At 36.0% G+C, this 23594-nt stretch overlaps 1 protein-coding gene across 1 annotated transcript; it reads right to left on the bottom strand.

The window, feature by feature from the left end:
* Positions 1-365: 365 nt before the first annotated feature.
* LOC149232590 (flavonoid 3'-monooxygenase CYP75B137-like) lies at positions 366-4215 on the bottom strand. The gene is made up of 2 exons (XM_089376522.1): positions 3175-4215; positions 366-1110 (listed from the first exon to the last, which is right to left on the bottom strand). Exons 1-2 carry the CDS (start codon positions 4111-4113, stop codon positions 478-480), a joined length of 1572 nt encoding a protein of 523 aa, XP_089232648.1. The 5' UTR covers positions 4114-4215; the 3' UTR covers positions 366-477.
* Between the last annotated feature and the right edge of the window lie 19379 nt (positions 4216-23594).

The raw sequence follows: 23594 nt of genomic DNA on the forward strand, positions 1-23594 counted from the left end.
TTGTTTAATAGTCGCTCAATCAAAAATCGAATACGTATATCCACTGCCGCTGCAGGGATAATAATAACTGAAGTGGGGTGTGAACATGTGTTTAAAAGGGTGTAGTGTAATGAGGTTGAGGCGATGGCTTGGAAAGGTATAGAAATTCTTGTCATATTTAGTGAAAATGTGATGAAGATTTTTTTAAATCTAAGTTATAATTGTTAATTTTCAAAATTTTAGGTGTCCTGAAGGTTTTTGATGGTGCTGAATTTACTTCCACCATCAAAAATACAATTCAAGCACTGCCTTTCCACCATCAAAAACACAATTCAAGCACTGCCTTTATAAGATTTTTGGACAACTCAGTTTAAAAAGTTTAAAATTTGATTAGCTAACCTGGAAATTGGCTAAACATGACATTTTTAAAAAGATTAAAAGAAAAGTTCTGCTTCTCTCCTCAATCTTTTTTTTCATGTAACCATAAACAAAATTTCGCTACATCAAGTGGGGAGATGAAGTGGACCGGGCACTGGCAACGACCAGCAGCGGCACTGCCTTATGCATGGTGATACCCACAGCTTCCGTCATATCCAGCATCTCAGGCGGTTGGTCGCAGGGGAGAGACCAGTCGAAGGAATGAAGTAAGGAGGCGAGCATGAGCTCAACCATGCGAATCCCCATGTTCATACCCGCGCAGATCCGCCTGCCTGCGCCGAACGGGATTAGCTGGAAATCGGTGCCTCTCATGTCGACGCTGTTGCCCACAAACCTGTCAGGATCGAACTCCAGGGGCCTCTCCCAGAGGTCCGGGTCGCGCTGCATACCCCACGTGTTCACGAGGAGACGGGCGTTCTTGGGTATGTGGTACCCCTCTATCTCGCACGCCTCCGCTGCCGTCCGGGGCACGAGGAGGGGCACTGAGGGGTGCAGCCTTAAAGTCTCTTTCACCACCGCCTGTAAGTATGAGAGGTTTTGGAGGTCCGACTCCTTTAGCGTCGTTTGCTTTCCTTTCACGGCGGAGTCTATTTCCCGCTGGCATTTCTTCATCATATGTGGGTGGCGTATCAGTTCTGCCATTGCCCATTCCACCGTGCTTGAAGATGTATCGGTCCCTACGGCGAACAGGGTCTGAACAACATAAAACATGGATACTTTGTAAATAATAAAAATATATGCATTCTTAAAAGAATCACAAATTGCCTGAGTTCTGGCTAGGTAAATGGTATAGAAAATATACAAATCAGTTTTCCTTTACTCTTGCAAGGTAAATGGTATTAAAAAATCTCAAATTGCCTTCGTTCTGCCTAGGTAAATGGTATAGAAAAAGTATAAGTTAATTTAAACCTTTTTTTACCGAAAATTTCGCACTGAAAATAATGGAAAATGATATACATTGATTTTATGAAAGGTGCAGTCTCTTTCACTGAAAATGATCTGCATATATATTTTTGAGTAAAGTCGCATTCTCTTTATCGAATGATGAAAACTAGGGGGATGGAAGAAATTATTTAAAGGTTATTTATATGTAATATAATTATGAAATATTTAAATTTTTATAAAATTATTTATAATATTTTTATAAATAAATTTTTTTATTATAATTCATTTATATTTATTTTATCTTGAGATTTAGTAATCAGATTTTTTTTTTGAGAGAATCTTTTTTAGGATGAAAAGTGATTTGAATTTTTGACATTTGGTAGATCTGGAGTTAAGATGATTATAGGTTGGTCTTTCCCCTTTGGATAGACTATATTCCACAAACATTACAACATCTCGTCAATACGAAATTGGAGAGCGTCTCTCAACATAATAATTTAATTTAAAAATGAAAAAATAATTATATAACATTTTTATTTGTAGCCGGTTTGAATTTGAGGAGGAGAGTGTATCTAAAATATGATCCACGCATCCATTTCAAGTCCCATCATCATGACAAATGGTTGAGAGAAGAGAGGGTAAATAGTTGACCATATCTATCTATCTCTTCCTTCCTCCCTCTCCATTAATTTGTTCTTTCATTTCTCCTCCTCCATCTATATCTCTAGTTCACTCCGTATCTCATTTTTGCCCCCTAAACATACATTCTCTCTCCATATGAGCGATCTCTCACTCTCCTACTCCCTCTCCCACTCCCTCTCTTCCCTCATGCTCTCCTCTATCCCTCAGTCTCTCTCTATCTCTCCCTTGTCACTTCCTATCCCTCTCTCCACCTTTCTCTCTATTCCTTTCTTCTTCCCTCCCTATCTCTCCCCCTCCAACTCCATCTTTCTCTCCCTCCCTCTCTCCTCTCTCACTCCCACATCCATCCTTCTCTCTCCACCCTAAAACTGTCACTATCTCTCTTTCTCCTCTCCATCAATGTGTCTCCTTCTTTCTCTTATGCTTTTCTCCCCCTCTCTCTCCTCTCCTCTCTCCTTTCCCCCCTCTATTCTCTCCCTCTCCATCTCTCCATTTCTCCCTTGTCACTTCCTCTCTCTCCATCTCTATGTCCTCCCCCTTTAGCTCTTTTACTCTCCAACACATCTACATGAATTTTAAATGCACTTTGACTAATAAAAATTGCAATAAAAAGATTATTATCATTTTAATTTATTATATCAAAAATCATATAGAAAATCAAGAAAAACACCAACAAACTCTCTTGTAACTCCCTCTCTCCATCATCTGACCCTCTACCCTCCGACTCTTGTGATTCCCTCTCTCTCCATCTCTATGTTCTCCATCTGACCCTCTGCCCTCCGACTCTTGTGATTCCCTCTCTCTCCATCTCTATGTTCTCCATCTGACCCTCTGCCCTCCAACTCTCGCCTCTGACCCTCTGACCCTCCGACTCTCTCGACACATTTAGATGAATTCTAAATGCACTTTGGCTAATGAAAATTGCAATGAAAATTGCAATGAAACGATTATTACCATTTTAATTTATTATATCAAAGATCAAAATTTATTATATCAAAGATCATATGAAGGGTCAAGAATACGGAAGAAAACACCAGCAAAAACATGAGATGTGGCGAAGTCTCAAAGAATATGTAAGAAAACATAGATGGTAAATAATAGAAAGCAAAGAAGCATGTGCTGCGAAAATCTCAGCAGAAACGCTCAGGAAAACATTAAAATCCGAGAATTCAAAACAGAATGGGAGCATTTATGGTTCAGTTCAATTAAATCAAATTTAATAATACTCACCAGCAAAAGGCCCTTAATATCTGTATCTGTAAGCTTCCCTCCTTCACCATCCGCATCATTTCTGAGAGCCCAGAGCACACTCAGAAAATCGCCCCTCCCTCCATTAATCGAACCTGTCTGGTGCTCCTTTATCATCTTGGTGAAGAACTCGTCGTACCTCTTGTGCAGCGTCTTCATCTTGGTCTTCACGCCCTGCAGATCCAGCCAAGCCAAAGACGGCACATAGTCCCCAATAATAAACATCCCCGACAATTTCATTTGCTCCACCACCATTTCCCTGAACTTACTGGCCTTCGCCCCCTGGGATTCGAACACGCGCTTGCTCAACATAATCTGCCCGAGAACATTGGCAGTGCAGATGTTGAGCAGCTCCCCAAGGTTCACAGCCTTCCCTTGTCGCTCGTGTTCAAGAATCGACTTCAGCAGCATCCCGACCTCCGCTTCCCGCACGGGAGGCTGCAGAACCTCCAGGGCCTTGCCGGCAAAGAGATGAATAGTACAGACCTTGCGCAGCATTCTCCAGTGGGGGCCGTAGGGACCCCAGACCAGGCCGTTGGCGTCGTAGCCGATATATTTGGCGGCTGTGTTGCCCGACCGGCTGGAGAAGTTGAGGTCGTTAGTTTTTAGGAACGCCTCCGCTATCTTTGGGGAAGAAACGACCACCGTGTCGGTTGTCCCGAGCTTCATATACATAAGCGGACCGTATTGTTTGGAAAGTTGATAGAGCGAGTGATGGGGCATGTTGCCCAGAAGTGGAAGGCTGCCGATGACAGGCCATCCAGACGGACCCGGGGGAAGCCGAAACCGTTTTCTCAGGCTCTCTTTCACCACACAGATTAGACCGATCGCCAGCGCTAGGATGATCAGACTCGGCGCTTGGCCGAGGCTCAACCTCACCTTAGCAAAAGCGATATGCAGCAAATCAAGCACTGACTCCATCGTTTATTCCTCCCTCAATATATTTTCACTAAGCGCATCCACATATAAATATGTCTGTCTTGTGTGTGAGCCATTCTTCGCCATGTATTTTCACTAAGCGCATCCACACATATAAATATGTGTGTCTTGTGTGTGAGCAATTCTTCGCAATGTGAATGGTCGCAAGCAATTATAATATGAACGGTTACGGGCCACCGTCTCGGGTGAAAAGTTGATTGTGATGTGGATAGTGACACGTCATGTTTTTTTGGCGGTGTATATGGCAAGTTGACTGTGATGTGGATGGTGGCACGTTTTTGGCGGTGTATATGACACATATATTTGAGACTAGTACCACTGCCAGTCAAACCGCATGTGTAGCTGAAATATGATTATAGAACCGGAAAAATAAAAAATAGTTTTTTTTTTACTGAAATTTTAAGAAATTTCACTTTGGATTCTAATAAATTTTTTAAATATTGGTGTAATTTTTTTAGCAGTAGTCTATAACGCGACTTTTTGAAAGCTTTTCCGGCGGATTTTTCCGGTCGAAATCCGGCAGGAATTATTGGAATCGCAAGTTTGATAGCTAGTTTTTGCACAATGAAAGCCTCCCAGGGGTTTTTCAGGGTGCTGAATCCAAATATGCAGTTAAAAAACCATTTTAACTGCAAGAAATCAAGATTTGACCTCAATTCTTCCGCCGGATTCCGTCACCGGAATCTTCAAAAAGTCGCATTATAAACAGCTCCATTTTTTTATATTTAATATGAAATTAATCAAATTAATATATAATGCTAAAATTTATTTATAAATAAAATACTTTAGTATTTATTTTAAATAATATATTTTAATATTAATTTTTTATTATTAAAATATATTTTTATAATATGTTTAATTTTTTTAATATGAAGTTGAAAATAAAAATTCAAAACAATATATTAAAAATTTGTGAAATTGTAAATAAAATATTTTAACATTTATTTTAAAAAAATATTTTAATCATAAATTTATATAAAATTTAATAATAGAGTAATAATTTATTGTAAATAAAATATTTTAACATTTATTTAAAAAAAATATTTTAATCATAAATTTATATAAAATTTAATAATGGAGTAATAATTTATTGATTCATAATTTGTTTTTTTTTCGTAATTTCTGTAAGACTATATCTATATCATGTCTAACATATCACTTTGATCAAGGTCGGGAATTGAACTAGTGACTTCACATCAAGGACTGTTTTAACAGAACACTCAATCATTTCTATTCAAGTCCCCGTGAATATTGATTCATAAATATTTAAAAATAATTTGTTTTATGATTTTTTATTATAATAAAATTAATTTGCAATCAATATATTAGGGAGATTAACTAATAGTGTATTCATTCACCATCTATCTAAAATTTTAAAAGTTTTATAATAAACCAAAACTCTATGGAATATTATGAAATATTCTTAATAGTATTCATAAATCAAAGGTTGAGATTTATCTCAAAATTGATTAATTTAAAAAAATGAGATGTGAACAAATGTCATATGAAATAAGTTATGTTTTTTTGGATGTGTGATATTCATAAGCCAAAGTATTGGCCCATGGTATTGCAACGATAACTATTTGTAGATTAAAAATCCCGTGAATTATAGGCGTCAAGACACTTACCTCATGATATGTATCACATTGCCAAAATAAAATAAAAAATTAACTAAGTATTTTAAATTATTAGAATTATTATTAATTATAAAATGAATTAATATGAGTTAAACATATATACATTTAAAGAAATATGTAATAAATTTACACTACTTTATCATTAATATTCTTAATTTGTAAATAAGTTTTGTTATCATTTATCAATATTATAGTTTATCAATACCACATCCACATTTTGTTTAATTAAATTGAAAATAAAAAAGATCAAAACACAAATCAATTGCAATCAATACATTGCCACAAACAAGTATAAAATTAGACAATACTTCTATTACATGTGTAGGAATATGCTATTAAACAAGATCTAATTAAAATTATACTTAGTGATAGTTATATTGTGGTTTGCTTTAAAAATATTGATCAAAATCACAAATTCATCGACATGATTAGTTGGGGGTATTTGATTGTGCATGTTGTTGTTATATGATTGTTGGTGATCTTATTGTGGATATGGTGTCAATCTCTGGCAATGCAAGAAGTTAGCGATAGACTTTTTTATTGATTATTATTAGTTAGAGATGACTAATGCAACTTATAATGTTTACTTTTGAAAAATAAATATTTATTTTTCAATGCTATGTGGATAATTGCCTTACATATTTATGTCATCATTTATGAAAAATGTGGCAATAAATCCTTGAAAATAGTTCATACTAAGGTAAATAACATATTTATGGTCACTTACTTTTACCATAATTTAAACAAGTCTTTGCATAAAAAACTTATAAGAACAATATGTAAATAAATATACTTATCACGAGTTACTTCCCGGGATTATTTATGTGTTCCTTAGTACTTATGTAGGAGTTACACTGTGAATGTTTACATTGGTGGCTACTACCCACCAAAATTTATGCAAGTGTGTGTACCTAAGCAAACAATTACTTGATCCACTTTACATCTTAATTTATTAGTTTTTGCCAAAGCAAGACTATAAGATTTGATTTTCTTATTGACCATTATGAATTTAACATATAGATTATAATTTTTTATACAAACTTTTCTAATTTTTTTCAAATCATAATTTCTAATTTAAATAATAAAAAATAAAGTATCCCACCATACATATTTTTATATAAATTGTTGATTTTGGAAAATTTGAGAATTCTACTCTTTGCGAATAAAATCAACTATTTAACTTTTATTAAATAAACAATTAATACCTACCATGATCTTGATCTTGGAAACTCTAAAGAAAAATGATAAAATTGAAATTAAAATTTGATTTATTTTTTTCCCCAAATGCAACTTTAAATACTATATTGATAAAAAAATTGGACTTAGGTATACAATTGTAACCACTCATAGCATTTGTTATTTGATAACCACCCCTCGTAGCAATTGTTATTTTTTAGAATCTCCATTCTTGATGGCTTCGCAGCCATACAAAGGCGTAGCTTAAAAGACATGAAAACACACTTCTTCGGAACAGGCATTGGACTTTTCTTTGACGATATGATTTCATGCTACAGAGATTGGGATGGACCTTTCCTTCACAATATCATCTCACAGTACAGACATTGAGATTGAACCTATAACATTTTACGGACATTGAGATGGACCTTTCCTTGACAATATCATCTCATAATACAAACATTGAGATTGAACATATAAATTGGTTATTTGATATTTAGAGGGATCGGAATTGGATCATAAAATTCACATGTTGTAACGGTGATGGAAAATAATGTATATTTATTCCTCCTATTTCTGATTTCTATGAAGATTTGGTGCTATATTGCGTAGTATATTGATTTCCTACTCAAATGCTTATGTTGGTGGAGCAAACAAAATATAATATGACGGATTATTCTATTAACTTTTTTCTCGGAAATATGGCGATGGCGCAACAAGATTATATTTGAAAATTTTAGAGAACATACAACACAGATAAGGGATCACATCATTGAGTGGTATCATTTATCTATGGATAACAAAAAGAGCACAACACATACTATTTCTAAGAAGCCCTGTCATGGGGATATATATCCAACGAATTTTTTCGATGGTGCTGCACAAAGGGATGTCTCTAGATGTGGTTTTTGGGTCAGAATATCAAAGGAACAGGAATTTTGGGTACACTGGGGTGTTGGCCGGGGTACAAATATGAAGGATGAAATTATTGCATTATGGGGACTTCTCTTCTTCACTTCATATTTGGACATCTCTATTATCCATATATTTGGGGAATCAATGGCTATTATTGAACACATATAGGGTAAAAACAATTAGTCAACTGCACCTACAGGGATGGCTCAAATGTATTGGGAATATATGGGGCTCCTTTAGTAACTACTCGATTCAGCACATTGGGAGAGAATACAGCGAAAATGCCGAAAAGCTGTCAAAGATGTGATTAATGGATGCATTGGATGAGATGCATATAGAGATAACATTGGGCAACAATATTTTGGATGTGGGGATTTTACCCCTCCTTGGATAGGATAACTATGATATCCTCTTTTATTTTGATAAATGGTGTTCTGGCACTGTCAAGCCCACGAGTCGGGCGTGCCGGGCAGGTGCGTTTAACTGATGGGTCGGCGAGAGTTGGCATGGGCGCACGACAGGCAAGCGACGAGCTAGGCGGTTGAACGACGAGTGAGAGCGCATGCGAACGGTGCAATGAGACGACCAAACGAAGGAAACGTGTGACGCAAAGTCATCTTGTGAAAATCACTAAGTGTTGGGCGGTGGAAAGTTTATATGTGGGGGTGGTCCCGCACATGGGTGCCCACACCATGGGCCGACACGAAGTTGGGGCGAGTTGGATGAAACAGTTTGTCGGCTTGGTGAGTTGACGCCCCAAACGATGGGCCAACCGCCATATAAGTAAAGCGTTGGAATGGTGGCAAAAATCATTCAAGCAAGTTTCCAAGTATTCATATGAGCTGGAGGGCGAGCTAACTTGGAGAGGACTGAAATTTTGCAAAGTGTAGGTGGACTCTTGGGCCGAAACACTGAGCCAGGGAAAATGCATAAAACAGCGCTACAGGTCATGCAAAAGCGTGCGAGGGCGTCGGGTCGAACGACCGTGCGAGGGCATCGGGCTGAACGATTGGGTGAGGGCATCTGAGGGCGCTTGTGTGAATGACCAAGCGGGGTCATACGAAGGTGAATGGGCGAGGGCGTGCGAGGGCACTGGGCCGAATGAGCGAACGAGCGAGGGCATGTGAGGGCGTTGGGCCGAACGAGTGAGGGTGTGTGAGGACGCCGAGCCGAATGAGTGAATGGGCGAGGGCGTGCGAGGGTGTCAGGCCGAACGAGTGAACGAGCGAGGGTGTGCGAGGGCGCGGGGCTGAACGATTGAATGGGAGAGGGCGTGCGAGGTCGTCCGCCTGAACGAGTTGAGGGCGTTCGGCTGAACGAGCCGAGGGTGAACGACATTCTAAAAAGTGCGACGGGCAGAATTATCCTTGGGCACTCCGAATGGTGGTTCGGGTAGTGCGAATGGTGCAGGCCGACTTGCACGATTTGATAGATATTGTACCAAGGAAACTTGGGGTTTCCTACAAACACTGTAAAACTGAATATTTTGTGAAGTATTAATATTATCGAGCAAACACATATTTCAGGGAGTTGCCCCTCCCAGTTTATTATCTGTTGTGCATATATGTGTAGAAGATAATAATGATGAATGATGTAAGAAAGTTTCCGCTTTGTTAATGAAATAATACTTAGGAAAGTTTAAAAATAAACTAAGTATAAAAAGTAGCCGTAGTCCACGATCGCAAGTATTGTTAAAAAAAAAGTGGTCGGTGGTGCCGCACCTCCTATAGTGCAGTTGGAAGAGTACCGCCAGTGTAGGGGCATAACAGTTGGTATTAGAGCCCTGATTCAAAGAATCGGATTTGCAGAAGGGAAGTGTAATACTTCGTGATAGGTTTAGCAGGGGTGAAGCATCTTACTTAGGCCAAGCTGAATGACAAGACATGGCAGGTTTGGAAGAATGTCAAGGGAGGCTCTTGCTGACCTTATACAGGTTGAAGCAGACGAAAGAAGAGAACCCACGGATTCGAGATGAACTTAAAGTCTTGGAAAGGAATGTTGAAGACAAACTTCTTCGACTTGGTTGGGCAATGGAGCAGGTTACAGCTGTAGATTGCGATGACAAAGAAGAGGAAGCCGTGATGTTTGAGGATGTTGCAGATATGACAACGATGGAGGATGAACTTGAAATTGATATAGTTGGGCCAAGATCGTGCAGTTTGCATACATTTGTGGATGAGGATACTCACGTGGACGAGCCTCATGATGAAGTAAGTACTACGTATACTTGTGTTTCAGTTGATCTTTTGGTAGATGCACTGTATGCAGGGAAGGGAAAAATTAGTTTGTTGATGCAATGGAGGATCTTACCATGGATGTCTACAATGAGACCTTGTATGGAAAGGCAAGGACCATTGATTGTTGCAGAGCTTGTTGGGGTTGTTTGTGACCTTATCGTAGAAGGTGCAAATGCCCGTGCCAAGGGAGGAACATGATGATCGTTGCGGAGGAATGGGTCATGCTTTAGCCATATGGAGAAATTGGCTAAGTGCCCGGCATGACTCATGGACAGATTGGAGAAGGGCACACACTTGGGTTTGATGATACTTGGGTGGACTTTCCATGGACAAAACCAAGAGGAAGTCTTGGTGGAACCTTAAGTGGGGGGGGAGCCATGGTGGAAGAGACTCGTGACTTGATGATGATATGGTTTGGGTGACCAAGTTCATTAGACCGGATTGCAGACTTGGATGAGGATGATCGATTGTTGTGATGGGTCTATTTAGTTGGACAACATGGGCAACTTGAGTCATGGACATCGAGTTGGAGACATGGAGCATGGTAGTCTTATGCAGGATCACTTGTAGAGGTGTCACTTATGGAAATCCAATGAGGAGTGCCAAGGCAGAGATGTTGTGCAGGTGGATTTGCTGATGTGACATGGATATGTTTTATTTATGAGCCGATGGAAAGGTTGTGCACTCTTGTACAACAAGGCCATGGACTTGGTTAGATTTGTGAGCAGACTATGGAGCATTCCTACTACATGGAGAGCTGACGCATCTTGTAGAGACCTTTGGGTCGAGACATGTATGCTTGCTGGGATGTTGGTTGGAGATGACTCATGGAGCTCATGATGACATGCGGTTGTGACTTTTAGGGACTTCATATTATGGTGGACTTGGAGGATCTGATGCATTGAGGAGCTGAGTTCAGGGACTTTGATGCAGTATGGGGTGCATACTTTTGAGTACATGTATGGGTGTGCTTGAGAGAGTGACTTGATGTGGAGGATCAATATGAGACAGTTTGGAGTGATGGAGTTACAATGATGATGATGCCTTGGTGGCAACACTTGGGCATGGGTTGAGTCGAGACTTAACCACTTTTGATACATGGGAGATGAGACAAGTGTATACTCGTTTCCTTAGCAGACTTGAGGGATGGCACATTGCAGATATGATGGAGGTTGCTTCATGGACCTCAAATTGGCACACCAAGAGTTGGGGTTGATGAGAGGATCTCTTCATTTCGAGGAGATCGATCTTACACATATGGATGATGATGTTGGGATAGATGCGGCTGATTTCATGCAGCACATTGACACCAAACATCATGGACAACATGTTGCAGATGAGATGGAGTTTACTTCATGGACCTGGACATGGCTTACTTAGATGGAGATGGATTCTTGATTGAGTTGATGTTGTGATAGGAGTCTGAGAAACAACTGATGGTGGCATGAGGATGCGCACTCTCATGGTTTGAGCGTGACAGTTGGACTAGCTACCTGACTAGTTCAAATCATGGGGTCCGGAAGTGTACATAAATGTGTTAGCATTATGTTGGAGTATCATGGTAGTAGTTCACATGATGGTGATACATGATGAGGTCGACACAATATGTTGCAGTAAGCATGTAGCTTGAGTTGGAGGGACCAACCTTCCATAGTGGGAGCAGCATGTGGGGATTGCGACAGATGTGGTTGATGATCATGGATTGAGGAGACTTTCTGATTCATGGAGACATGAGCCTTTATGGTTTGTGCGATGGCAGAGTAGAGTCATGCAGCATGGGCATCTTTGGATGTTGGAGCTAGTGACGCTTTGCGATGTCGTATGATGGTGTTGTTGAGGACGACAACCGTTTAGAGTGGGGGAGTATGTCAAGCCCACGAATCGGGCATATTGGGTCGGCGCGTTTAACTAACGGATCGACGAGAGTTGGCACGTGCACGATGGCGAGCGATGAGCTGGGCGATTGAACAGCGAGTGAGAGCGCGTGTGAATGGTGCGACGAGACGACCGAATGAAGGAAACGTGCGTCACAAAATCATCTTGTGAAAATGACTAAGTGTTGGGTGGTGGAAAGTTTATATTGTGGGGGAGGTCCCGCACATGGGCGCCCACCCCATGGGCCAACGCGAAGTTGGGGCGAGTTGGATGAAATAGTGGGTTGGCTTGGTGAGTCGATGCCCCAAACGACGGGCCAACCCCATATAAGTAAAGCATTGGAATGGTGGCAAAAATCCATTCAAGCAAGTTTCCAAGTGTTCGTATGAGCTGGAGGGTGAGCTAACTTGGAGAGGATTGAAATTTGGCAAAGTGTAGGAGGACTCTTGGGCCAAAACACTGAGCTGAGGCAAACGCAGAAAATGGAGCCACAGGTCGTGCGAAGGTGTGTGAGGGCGTCGGGCTGAACGATCGGGCGAGGGCATCTGAGGGCGTTTGTGTGAACGACAGGGCGAGGTCGTGCGAAGGCGAATGGGTGAGGGCACCGAGCCGAATGAGCGAACGGGTGAGGGCACTGGGTCGAACAAGTGAACGAGCGAGGGCGTGCGAGGGCGTTAGGCTGAATAAGCGAACAGGCGAGGGCGTATAAGGGCAAGGGCGCCGGGCTGAACGACTGAATGGGCAAGGGCGTGCAAGGATGTCTGCCTGAATGAGTTGATGGCGTTCGGCTGAACGTGCCGAGGGTCAACGACGTGCTGGTGACGGTGAACGAGGTGTGACGGGTGGAAGTATCCTTGGGCACTACGAATGGTGGTTCGGGCAGTGTGAACAGTGCAGGCCGACTTGCACGATTTGACAGATATTGTACCAAGGAAACTTGGGGTTTCCTGCAAAGACTGTAAAACTGAATATTTTATGAAGTATTGATATTATCGGGCATACTAATATTATAGGGAGTTTCCCCCCCCAGTTTATTATCTGTTGTGCATATATGTGTAGAAGATAATAATGATGAATGATGTAAGAAAGTTTCCGTTGTGTTAATGAAAGAATACTTAGGAAAGTTGAAAGTAGGCGTAGTCCACGATCGCAAGTATTGTTAAAAAAAAGTGGTCGGTGGTGCCGCACCTCCTATAGTGCGGTTGGAAGAGTACTGCCAGTGTAGGGGCGTGACAAGCACTTGCTTTATGTTTTTTTGTTCTTTATGTCTTTTGGAATGAAGATTTTCTATATGGGATCACTGAATGAACCGCTGATGAAGTATACGTTTTTTTATTATATAGGATAGCTGAATACTTTTTCATTACTGTAGCTTGTTTGATATTTTATTGGGATATATTAGAATGTCACAAGCTAGATGAAAAATCTATATGATGATATGTATAGATGTAATATGCTCTTGGACAGATGTATTGGTTTATACTTATATATATAAATGCAATGTTTTCTTCTTCCTGAAAAAAAAAATCTAATTCCTGATTAGCATATAAACTGAAAAGAAAATTACATCCACCAAAGATCGGCACATGGCAAGTGTTATGCCCCAAATAAACTCCTCAATCCCACGAAGGTAGTAGTCCACTCCGCGTCTCAGTAACAAGATGTCCATTTGATTGATACAATTAATTTGATCGATAAACCAAATTGTATGTAAAATAAATATGGATTTAATATGAGTTGAGAGGGATCCAATTTTTTTATGTGTAAATTTTTTATGAGCCCTACATTATTTAAATGTTTTGTATAGTTATTTATTTATTTTTTTAACTTTTATTTTGGTAGACATGACCAAAATTTCAACTTTGATGTGTTACACATGATACTGGCTTGTAGAATGAGCAAAATAAATTTAAATAGAATATAAAATTATGTATTAAATAACTAAATTTAAATTTATTTTAAAATAGAAATTTAAATATATATGATATAAAATTTATTATATATATATTATATATATATATATATATATATATATATATATGAATAAAAATTAAAATAAAATTAGATTGTGATATATATTGTTGATGTATTAATATACAATAACTATTAATTAAAATATAACTATATATATATATATATATATATAAGGTTTTGTATTAATTAAGGAAGTTGAAATACATATACTAATATGATCTAATGGAAGATCTCTATTCCTATAGCATATACCAATTCGAAACTAATTACATGCATACTTAAATTAACTAAAGTTTTCCCTCTTGGGCTTCTCTATTTTCAGACCAGACATCATTGAGAGAGACTATAGTCATAGGACCATAATAGACACCTGACATGCAACCTCTTTGTTCATCTTCAGTTTCCCACTTACAAAACCATGGGAGACGAACCTCTAGGGTGAATGCTCCAAAGAGAACTCCAATTCCAACATGCAAGAGTCAACCACCATTCCCATATGCCTTTGTTATAGGAACTGCAAAAGGCTCGCCAAATCATAAACACTATCTAATGGAAGATGCCACGACAAAAAAAAAAGCTGGGTGGTGACTCTATATGTCACTATAATCCCAAGAAAGAGTTTCCCACGCACGGCCAAACTAGATCACTAGGCTGGAGAATGAGGGAGTGGACCAACCCCCCCCCCCCCGCTCTCTCCACCCACTTTCATTGGTCTCCATCTGACGAAGATACATTTGTCATAGCACTCACACTTGAGCTAGAAGGACCTCCAAGGTCTCCTCCATCTTACTCGCAATGAACATGGCTCTCTATGTGAATTAGGTGGGCATCAATCCCATGTAAATAGAAACACAAATTCCACAACATCCTCTTAACATCTTCCAGAGATGCGAAGATGTTGTATTTTTCAATTTGTTTGTCTCTAAGGACCAAACCCAACAGTGTCTTCATTTGCCACTGAAGAGACATTGAGTTGAGGTACTATTTTTGCCTCTTGAGTGTCTAGGGTCTAGAACCCACCCATCTAAGTCTTCAAGCAATTTTGAATAAGACTTTCTTTCTTCTACAAATTTCGTCTCTAACTCCCTTATCTCAAGACACACTTTTGGTCAAAGCATTAAAATAAAATGTCACAGACTAGTGAGCAAACAATCTAGCTTGTGTAATTAAAAATATCAATATTAAGAGCAAGGGTCAAAAAATTTCTACATTAAGATAATATAAATTAAAATATAGTAATTGAGTTTAGCTTAGGTGATTGGGCAAAATAATTGTCATCCTATCCACCTAGATTCAAATCTTGTAAGTTGGCATGTTGACTCTATAAAACAAAATAACTTTGTTATACTCTTAAATGAATCTATATAAATTAAAATATAAATAAATTAAATAATACACATTGTATCACAATAAATTATAAAGAAAAACTTATAAAATTAGTAACTTGATTTCTCAACCATCAAAATTATTAGAAATTCAATAATTGCAAAATTAAATTATATATTTATTAAGACAAAACTACACTCTTATTATTTATTATGTTATATAAAAAAAAATATAATTTTCAATAATAAAATATTTATATTAAAAAAAATTGATTTATTAAATTTTAATAAATATAATTAAAATTAAAAAAAACATGATATGTTAAGTTAATGATTTATTTATATTTTTTATTTTATCCATTGAATATCACAATATTCTATTTAAGAAACAAAATGAAAAAGTTGTTAAATCAATAATAAGCTACATTAATTATATACTAAACATATATTTCATAAAATCCATTTTCATGCATCATACAATGAATCAAAAATTGACTTAATACTATTTTCATCCTAAATAATTATTCAACATCAAATAATTATTCAACATCAGATTATTCTCATCCAACTAATAAGATAAAAAAATTATTAAACCAATAATTAACTTAGTATATGATACATTGCAACATCTCCTTAATTTTTAATCATTAAATCACATCATTCTATTATTATAATATATCATATTTAGAATAAAAAGGAAAATTATCTGGGTAGTACAATGGAAGGGCATGGCTTAATTAACTTAGTATATGATACATTGCAACATCTCCTTAACTTTTGTATCATTAAATCACATCATTCTATTATTATAATATATCATATTTAGAATAAAAAGGAAAATTATTTGGGTAGTACAAGGGAAGGGCATGGCTTGAAGAGGTGGAAGGGCATGGTTTGAAAGGGCCATTTTTTTGGGTTTTTTTTACATTAAATCCGATGACATGATTTTCACTGAAATTATAATATTTTTTCATTTAAATTACATTTTAAAATGCAGAAATATATTTACTATATTGTAATTTTTTTAAACATTTAAATTTAACAATACCCATCCTCTGAGATAAAAATTAACCAAAACTTTTACCCGAAATAAAAGTTTTTTTTAAACATTTAGATTGTATAAACTCAACAAATTTAATAATTTTGACAAATTTTAATTACACTTTAAACCAAATCTCCAAAAATAAAATATAACAAACGAAAAATTAAATTAAATTAAAATGGCACCAAAAACCACCACCATCTGAAACAAAGTTAACCAAAAACTTCCTCTGAAATAAAAATTAACCAACAATTTATCTATAACTTTATTTCCTTTGGTACTTGCCTCAGTTTTGTAGTGTTCCAACTTTACAATGAATGTTATCGTTCATCTCGTTCCTAACAAAGACGGCGAACATGTTAAAGTTTGAGTCGTCCAACTTCTAGATGACAGACACTAACCACAAGTACATTGCATAATATCATGTCATCACAATTTATGTGGTACAAAATGGCAGATTTGAATGATAGTGATAGGTAATAATATAGTTTAATAATTAGGTGGGGAGTTTTGGTTTTATAAATTTTATAGTTTAATTTTGAGGGAAATTATATATACTTGAAAATTGCTACCCTGATATTTAATCCAGAAAAAACCTATATATACTTGAAACTCCAACATCCGGAACAAAGCTATATATACTCGAAAATTGCTCCAAATTGCTCCACGCATATTTTTTCAGTTGAAAAAAAGGGTTTAAATGACAGTGAAAGGTTTGAATAAGAATCCTTTGTTACTTACGGGATTTGTTTTGAAAAATAAATTTGCTTAAAATAAGAAGTTATATAATTATTAGATTTTTTAGATTTTTTTTGAAATTTTAGTTGAAATTCTGCAATTTCAGATGTTTCACTTTTATTGCTTAAATTTATTTTTTCACTACACATATAAATTCAAACTTCAACGCTGTCCCGTTCAATTTTCAAGTTGGGGCGCCCAGTTACATATATTAGTATTATCTGTCGTCCTCATCTTTAAATGGATGGACTCTGACTCCCTGAGTAGATGAGCAATGGAGAGCGAAAGCCTTATTCGTAATTATATTTGGAAACATTTTTCTAGAATCAATTGAAAATATGTAGCATTATTGAGCGCACGAGATTGACTTAGTGGCGAATTATATCGCACAAGCTTGACGATTGAGGGTGAGTTTAGTCTTTTTAAAACTAATTAATAAAATAAATCGAGTAATTTTTAAATTTTTATTAATTAATAAGATTAAAACTAAAATATTATTTTAATAAATGCTGTTTGGTAGTCTAACATTTTTTTAGAAATTACAATAAAAATATATTGAATAGTTAAATTTAATATAACTAAGCGCATTTTGTGAAAAGAGTATTATTTGTTTGTAATTAAAGAAAAAAAGATTTAAATCTCATGAAAAATAAGTTGATATGAATAGTTATGGATTATAAATTAAGAATTTATTCATTTGTTCAATTTTTCTCTAGTATTTTATGGTAATGGATATGATTCACATGGCAAAGAGTTCAGTTTGCTTAAATTCAAAGTCCTTTGAGTAGGAAAATAAAAGGTAGCTCCAATTGAATTGATAGAGGAAATGGAGAGGGTTGTAATATTTCTTCTAGCATCAAAAGCAAAGGCCACTACATCAGATAGGTAAAGGAAGAAGGAGGTCCAAAAGGACCAGTCACGCATGAGGACATGCTTGAGGTATAGCAAGGGGGGTGTCAGCTCTCGATTTTGAACTTTTTTTATCATGCCTATTTCATCATTTTTCCATCCTTTATCACCATATTCTTATCATATTTACCATATTTTACCTCTTGTAATGCATACCAAGGTAAATTAATTATGTCTTTTGATTTTTAGAGTTTTTGGTAAAATTTGAACATTAAATTTCTTGTAATGACTCATTCAAAATCCTATCCTATGTGCAGGGTACCTGGGCACGAAATAAAGGCATATTTGGAAAAGATAGTGAAAAATTATGGAGAAATACGTATTGGTTCGCCCAGAATCACTAAAAATAATCTCGGTCAACATTGGTCAAACTTGACAAATCACACTGGAAATCCCCTGATTTAGGGGTTTTTTTGAGATTTTGTGGGATTTTTCCATATTTTGTGTAATGAAAAGGCTGAGATAGACCTTACGACATGGAATAGGACTCTTGTTAGTTGTTATAGAAATTATAGCTACTCTTGTTACTCTTTTAGTCTATTTAAATAAGGCTACCAACGGCTATGGAAAATCACATTGTGACTATTATTTCTGAATACAAATTGAGACTTGCCTTCTTATTTCTTATGCATACATTTTTGTGTGATGTGAATGGATCTTTGCTATAGCTGATTATCTTAAGGTGTATTGGGAAAAGGCGGAGGGCCCCCATGTTGAGCTAAGTACACTATTGTCGATTTATGTGCATAGCTGTAAATATATATTAACATCTTTATTTTCTGTGTTACGATTGTATTCCCTGTTATAATAATTTGTGAATATTTATTATATAAACTCACTTGCATGCCATGGCCAATTACATAGTGAAAATGGTTTCTTTTTAATGATTAGATTCAATTAATAAGGACAGACTAGGTCTCTAAGTTAGAGCCTCTTCTTTGTTAACTAGGATTGAATAGAAACCATTGTTCACTTTTTCACATGCTTTCCTAGATTAGATTTATATGCTTTATTTCTATGCTTTGGTAATATAGATAAGTGAAAGTAGTTTAAATGAATAGAAGCAATAAGTGAGGACAAAGAGGACCTCTCAGACAAGAGCCTCTTCCTTTTCACCTAAATTTGAATAAGATCATTGTTCACTTTTTCATATGCTTTCATAGATCAGATTTACATGCTTTCCTAGAATAGTGTTATTTATTTGATAGAAAGAAATTTGATAAAGCATACTTTGATGATTTTGATGAGACACTCTCATCATAAATGTGTTTTATAAAAGTTCTTTATAGCTTTACATTTCAGCAAATTCAAATTGTAGCATGCATTTATTCATTTTTGAATATCTAAGAAATTTCTTTCTAAAATAGATAGATCTAAGATCCGTATACTTTAGTGTTTTTCTAAGTTTACCAAATCGGATTGATATTAAAATATATGTTCTAATTTATCCCCAAAATTAGACTTACAATTATCTTAATTGGGAGATATTACTTTAGGTAGCATAAATCTCTAAGATCTCCTTACACGTCTTGAGTCAAACAACTTCCTTCCTAGGGTATGTATACATTGTGGGGCTAATTTTCTACCTCTTTCCTTGATTTCTTTGCCATTTTTTTGCCATCGTTCATGATTATGGTATGAACGCCTAGTTATTGTGGTGTTTTTTTTCCTTTTCTAGTGCGAAATCTAGGATATTGATCTTCTTGGGGGAATGGTTTCTAGTTCATTGCATTGGTATGTGTCTACTATCACCATTAGATCTAACCCTTCTATTTTATATAACTAATCCTCCTTTATCACGTGGGTGTCCTCTGGTAATTATTGATATAGATGTGTTGTAGCCCAACTTGGGGTGGATTCTTCTTTTCCATGCCTTTTCTGTTCCATAGGTTGTTTGTCACACTTGTTTCAGGGGTCATCTAAGAGGTTCTCTTTGTCTATATTTCTAGGTTCTTCGTATAGATCACCGAATACTTCAATTTTTTTGCTAGTTGCCTATGTTTTGGCGGTGTTGGAGGTTAAATTAATTTTGTTATGGTCATTTCTGTAGGAGATCTTTTTGAATCCTTCTTAATCTGCTACTTTTGGATATATGGGATCCTTCTTTGGTTTGTTGAGGGGTTGGTCATGGAATAGATAGCTATTCTTGTGAAATTTTCTACACCGAAATGGGACATTCTCATAATCTAAAGTTTGAAGCCAGTCCCTATCATCAAATTCCATAGCAATGGCTTCAGAGATTGAGCCCCATATGTTCGTATAAAGACATATCCCTATGTAAGGGGTGTGTAGGTCATGCTTGGTTTTATTTGAGAGGCACATGAACTATCCCAACTTGTTATCTATGTGTTGTGGGGCTTATAGGTCCATATATTTGTATGGAAGAGAGTACATGTGGATCCAAACAAGGTCCCGAGAGAAATATTCCTTTTCAAGGTTGAAGTGCTCCATCCATTATTGCATATACATCCTTGAAGAGTTAAATAAGTATGAACCACCATCCATGACCCCTTGTAGGTCTTATAGATGTTGAAATATCACTTTGAAGAAACCCTTGGACCTAAGTTTGACTTCATAGTGAGCTTTGGGTTTCCTGCACTATGATATCCATTTGAAAAGGGACTTTTTTATAATCTATATCTCAATCAAGTTTCATTTTAGAGTATTTTCCTTCATAAGTTGGATGTTGCCATTCAATCTAGTGGGGATGATGCCAATCCTTGGAATTTCTAAAGATTTATCTATGCATGTACCAATATTCTTCTAAGTTGAGGATGGAGGCGAACACTAGCCTATGTTTTCTATTATCTTGGCATGGGTTTTGGATTATAGTCAGGGTTCAAGTAGCGGATTGGTTAGAGAGGCCTAGAGCCCTTCCCATAGAGGATTCCATTCCAAAAAGCATGCTTAGGTAGGATAGTTAGAGGGATATGAGGTGAAGGTAGGTGGGCCTGATAGGGCACACAATGCAACAACCATTGGCTTGTGCAAGGGTTGTAGAGAAAAGGGCCGCCTATTTTATTTACACACAAATTAACACTGATAAGTTTTACTCATATTAAAAAATATGTCAATATATTTTTAAGATGTGATTTCTTTGTAAATAAATATTAATATATAACTGATAACTAACCAATCAATATATATTAGCCATTTAATTAATATAGCTAAGTAATATTAAGGAAAAATATTTAGTAGTACAACATCAACACTTCCAAACATCGCACCCTTTGATCATGATCAAATACTTTAGAGTTGTAGTTAACCATAATTGACAAGCATTTCTATTGATTTTTGGTACTATTTTTTTGGACATATTTTATTTTATGTTTTCATTAATAAAATTTTAAAAAGAACTAATCGATACATGAAATTCACTATTTGGTTTCCAATAATTTTCAGTTTACTGTGCTACTGCGAAAAAAAAAATGGGAGTTGAGTATTCATTAGAGAGAAATGAAATTGATATGGGAGTTGGACATTTATTGGAGAACAATGAAATTTAGATGGAAATATTTCAGATGTATAGTAGAAGATATTTCTCACATGTTTAAACATTTTCCTAGTTTGACCTTAGTGATGATGCAAAGTATTTTGTAGCAAGAGTTCGTACTATTCCCCACTAGCTCAAGTTATGTAACTTGTTACGATTTAATGTGTTGTTTTTTATAAAGTGTAAATAATTATTTTCTTTTAGTTACAGTTATGAACGTTAAAAAATTTATAATATAATTTAATAAATTGTGTCTTTATAAGGGCAAAATATTCTATCCCAAAACGGACACAAGTGATTTGGTTAGAGAAAGAAATTTGTATAGGTTACAAGGTGAACTCGTTCTAGTGTTGATTCATACGAGTAATAGTTTCTGTGGATTATGGCAAAAGATAATGGGGCACATGCATTATCGAGTATTTCTTATTCTGAGGGAGATAGTCATATGTTTTCCAAAATTCTGCATTGAGAAACAAGAAGTATGCATAAGGTGTACACTTGGCATGTATCCTGAGGTTCCCTTATGACATAATGAGCACAACTATAAGGATATTCTATACCTCATTAATGCATACGTATGTGGATTGATGTAAGTAGCATCAATCACAGGGAACATGTGTTGTATTTCCTTCATTGGTGACTTCTTTCACAAGACATGGATTTCGTGCTTAAATATTAAAGATTAATTCTTTAGTATATTTCAAGATTTCATCTCTTGTACATAACTAGATAGTGAGGAAGACAAAGGTTTTTAGATTAAATCATTGGCACAGGAATACGTATAACAAGTTCAAAGATAACCTCTATAGAGTTTACTACGAAATGTCCATAATCGTCGTCATTTTATGTTTGTAAAATAACCTTACCAAAAGTTTCATCATGTTATTAGTAAAGGGTGTTATATTATCTGTGTCCCACTTAATGAGGTTTCCTCCTGGGGGAGATCATCTTGATGCTCAATATCCCATCCAAATTGCAAATATTATTCTAAAGTTTTCCATGGTAAAGTGGATTTCATCCTTATATTCTCCTAGCTTCGGTTGTGCTAATGGAAAAAAATGGTCGTATTAATAGTTGAGACCGATATCCTTTCGGGATGGTGATTTCAATCGGTATGCGGGCCTGATTTCCACTCAAAATGTTTTCTCCTCATAAGGAGACTTCTTAATTTGATTTAGTAATCCTAAATGCAATTTAAGCTAACATAAGTAGAATAAAGGCAACCAATCTATTTTTATTAAGAGAAGGAACTATCACACTCTCAACCAAGAATAAGATGCAAAGAGAATGGGCCAAAATTAAACTGTAGGTTATAATGAGCTAGAAAACCATAGAAGTATTTCATATGATCTACAACAATTAAAGAAAATGTGTGTATGTTATTATATAATAAACATTTATCAGATCCTCACTAGCACATACTTAGATTCAAATACTCATAAATAAATTTAGGATTAGATATGTCATTTTATCATGGAAATAATTCATTGACAATACCAACTAAAACAAAGAAAATCATATTATTAGTATACTAAGAAATTATTAGCCAACATATCTAATCCTACTTGAATTTGTGACTCAATTTTGATCTCAATCCAACCAACCATGGAAAGGTAACTCTCCACTAGTTTAAATAAGCATAAATTGACATGAAATTAATAACAACGCGAAAATAATACCATAAAAAATTATTTGATGATAATATTGAATCAAAATTGAACATCAACGAAAGCCGTCATTCAACCATGAACTCCTACAACTGTGTACAAGAGTCACAAATCTGATCATGATTTTCATAGTACAAAAAATTAAAGAATGTTCATGATAGCATGAACTTCTTCAAGCTATAATGTATCTCCTTTGATTGGGTATATCAAGAAACCAATATCATTCAAGTGACCTCTCTATAATAGTGGAACATACTTCTCCTTTTTATAAACTTGGAACTCCCCTCTCTTCTACCAATGTCCATTATTTAGTCATAAAACTTAATTCAAAATAGACTTGTTTCAAGACAATTCATGAAGGATTTTTTTCTCTTTTTTTGGGCGTTGAAGAATCCCCTTTTTTTCTTTAAAATTGAAAGCCGTGAATAATGGGAATCCAAGTGGTAACAACCTTCCAAAATCCCTACTAAAAAGT

Source organism: Pinus tabuliformis, chromosome J (genome assembly GCF_031772625.1).
Source record: "Pinus tabuliformis cultivar Carrire ecotype Pingquan chromosome J, CPIR1, whole genome shotgun sequence".
In the NCBI taxonomy this organism is placed as follows: Eukaryota; Viridiplantae; Streptophyta; class Pinopsida; order Pinales; family Pinaceae; genus Pinus; species Pinus tabuliformis.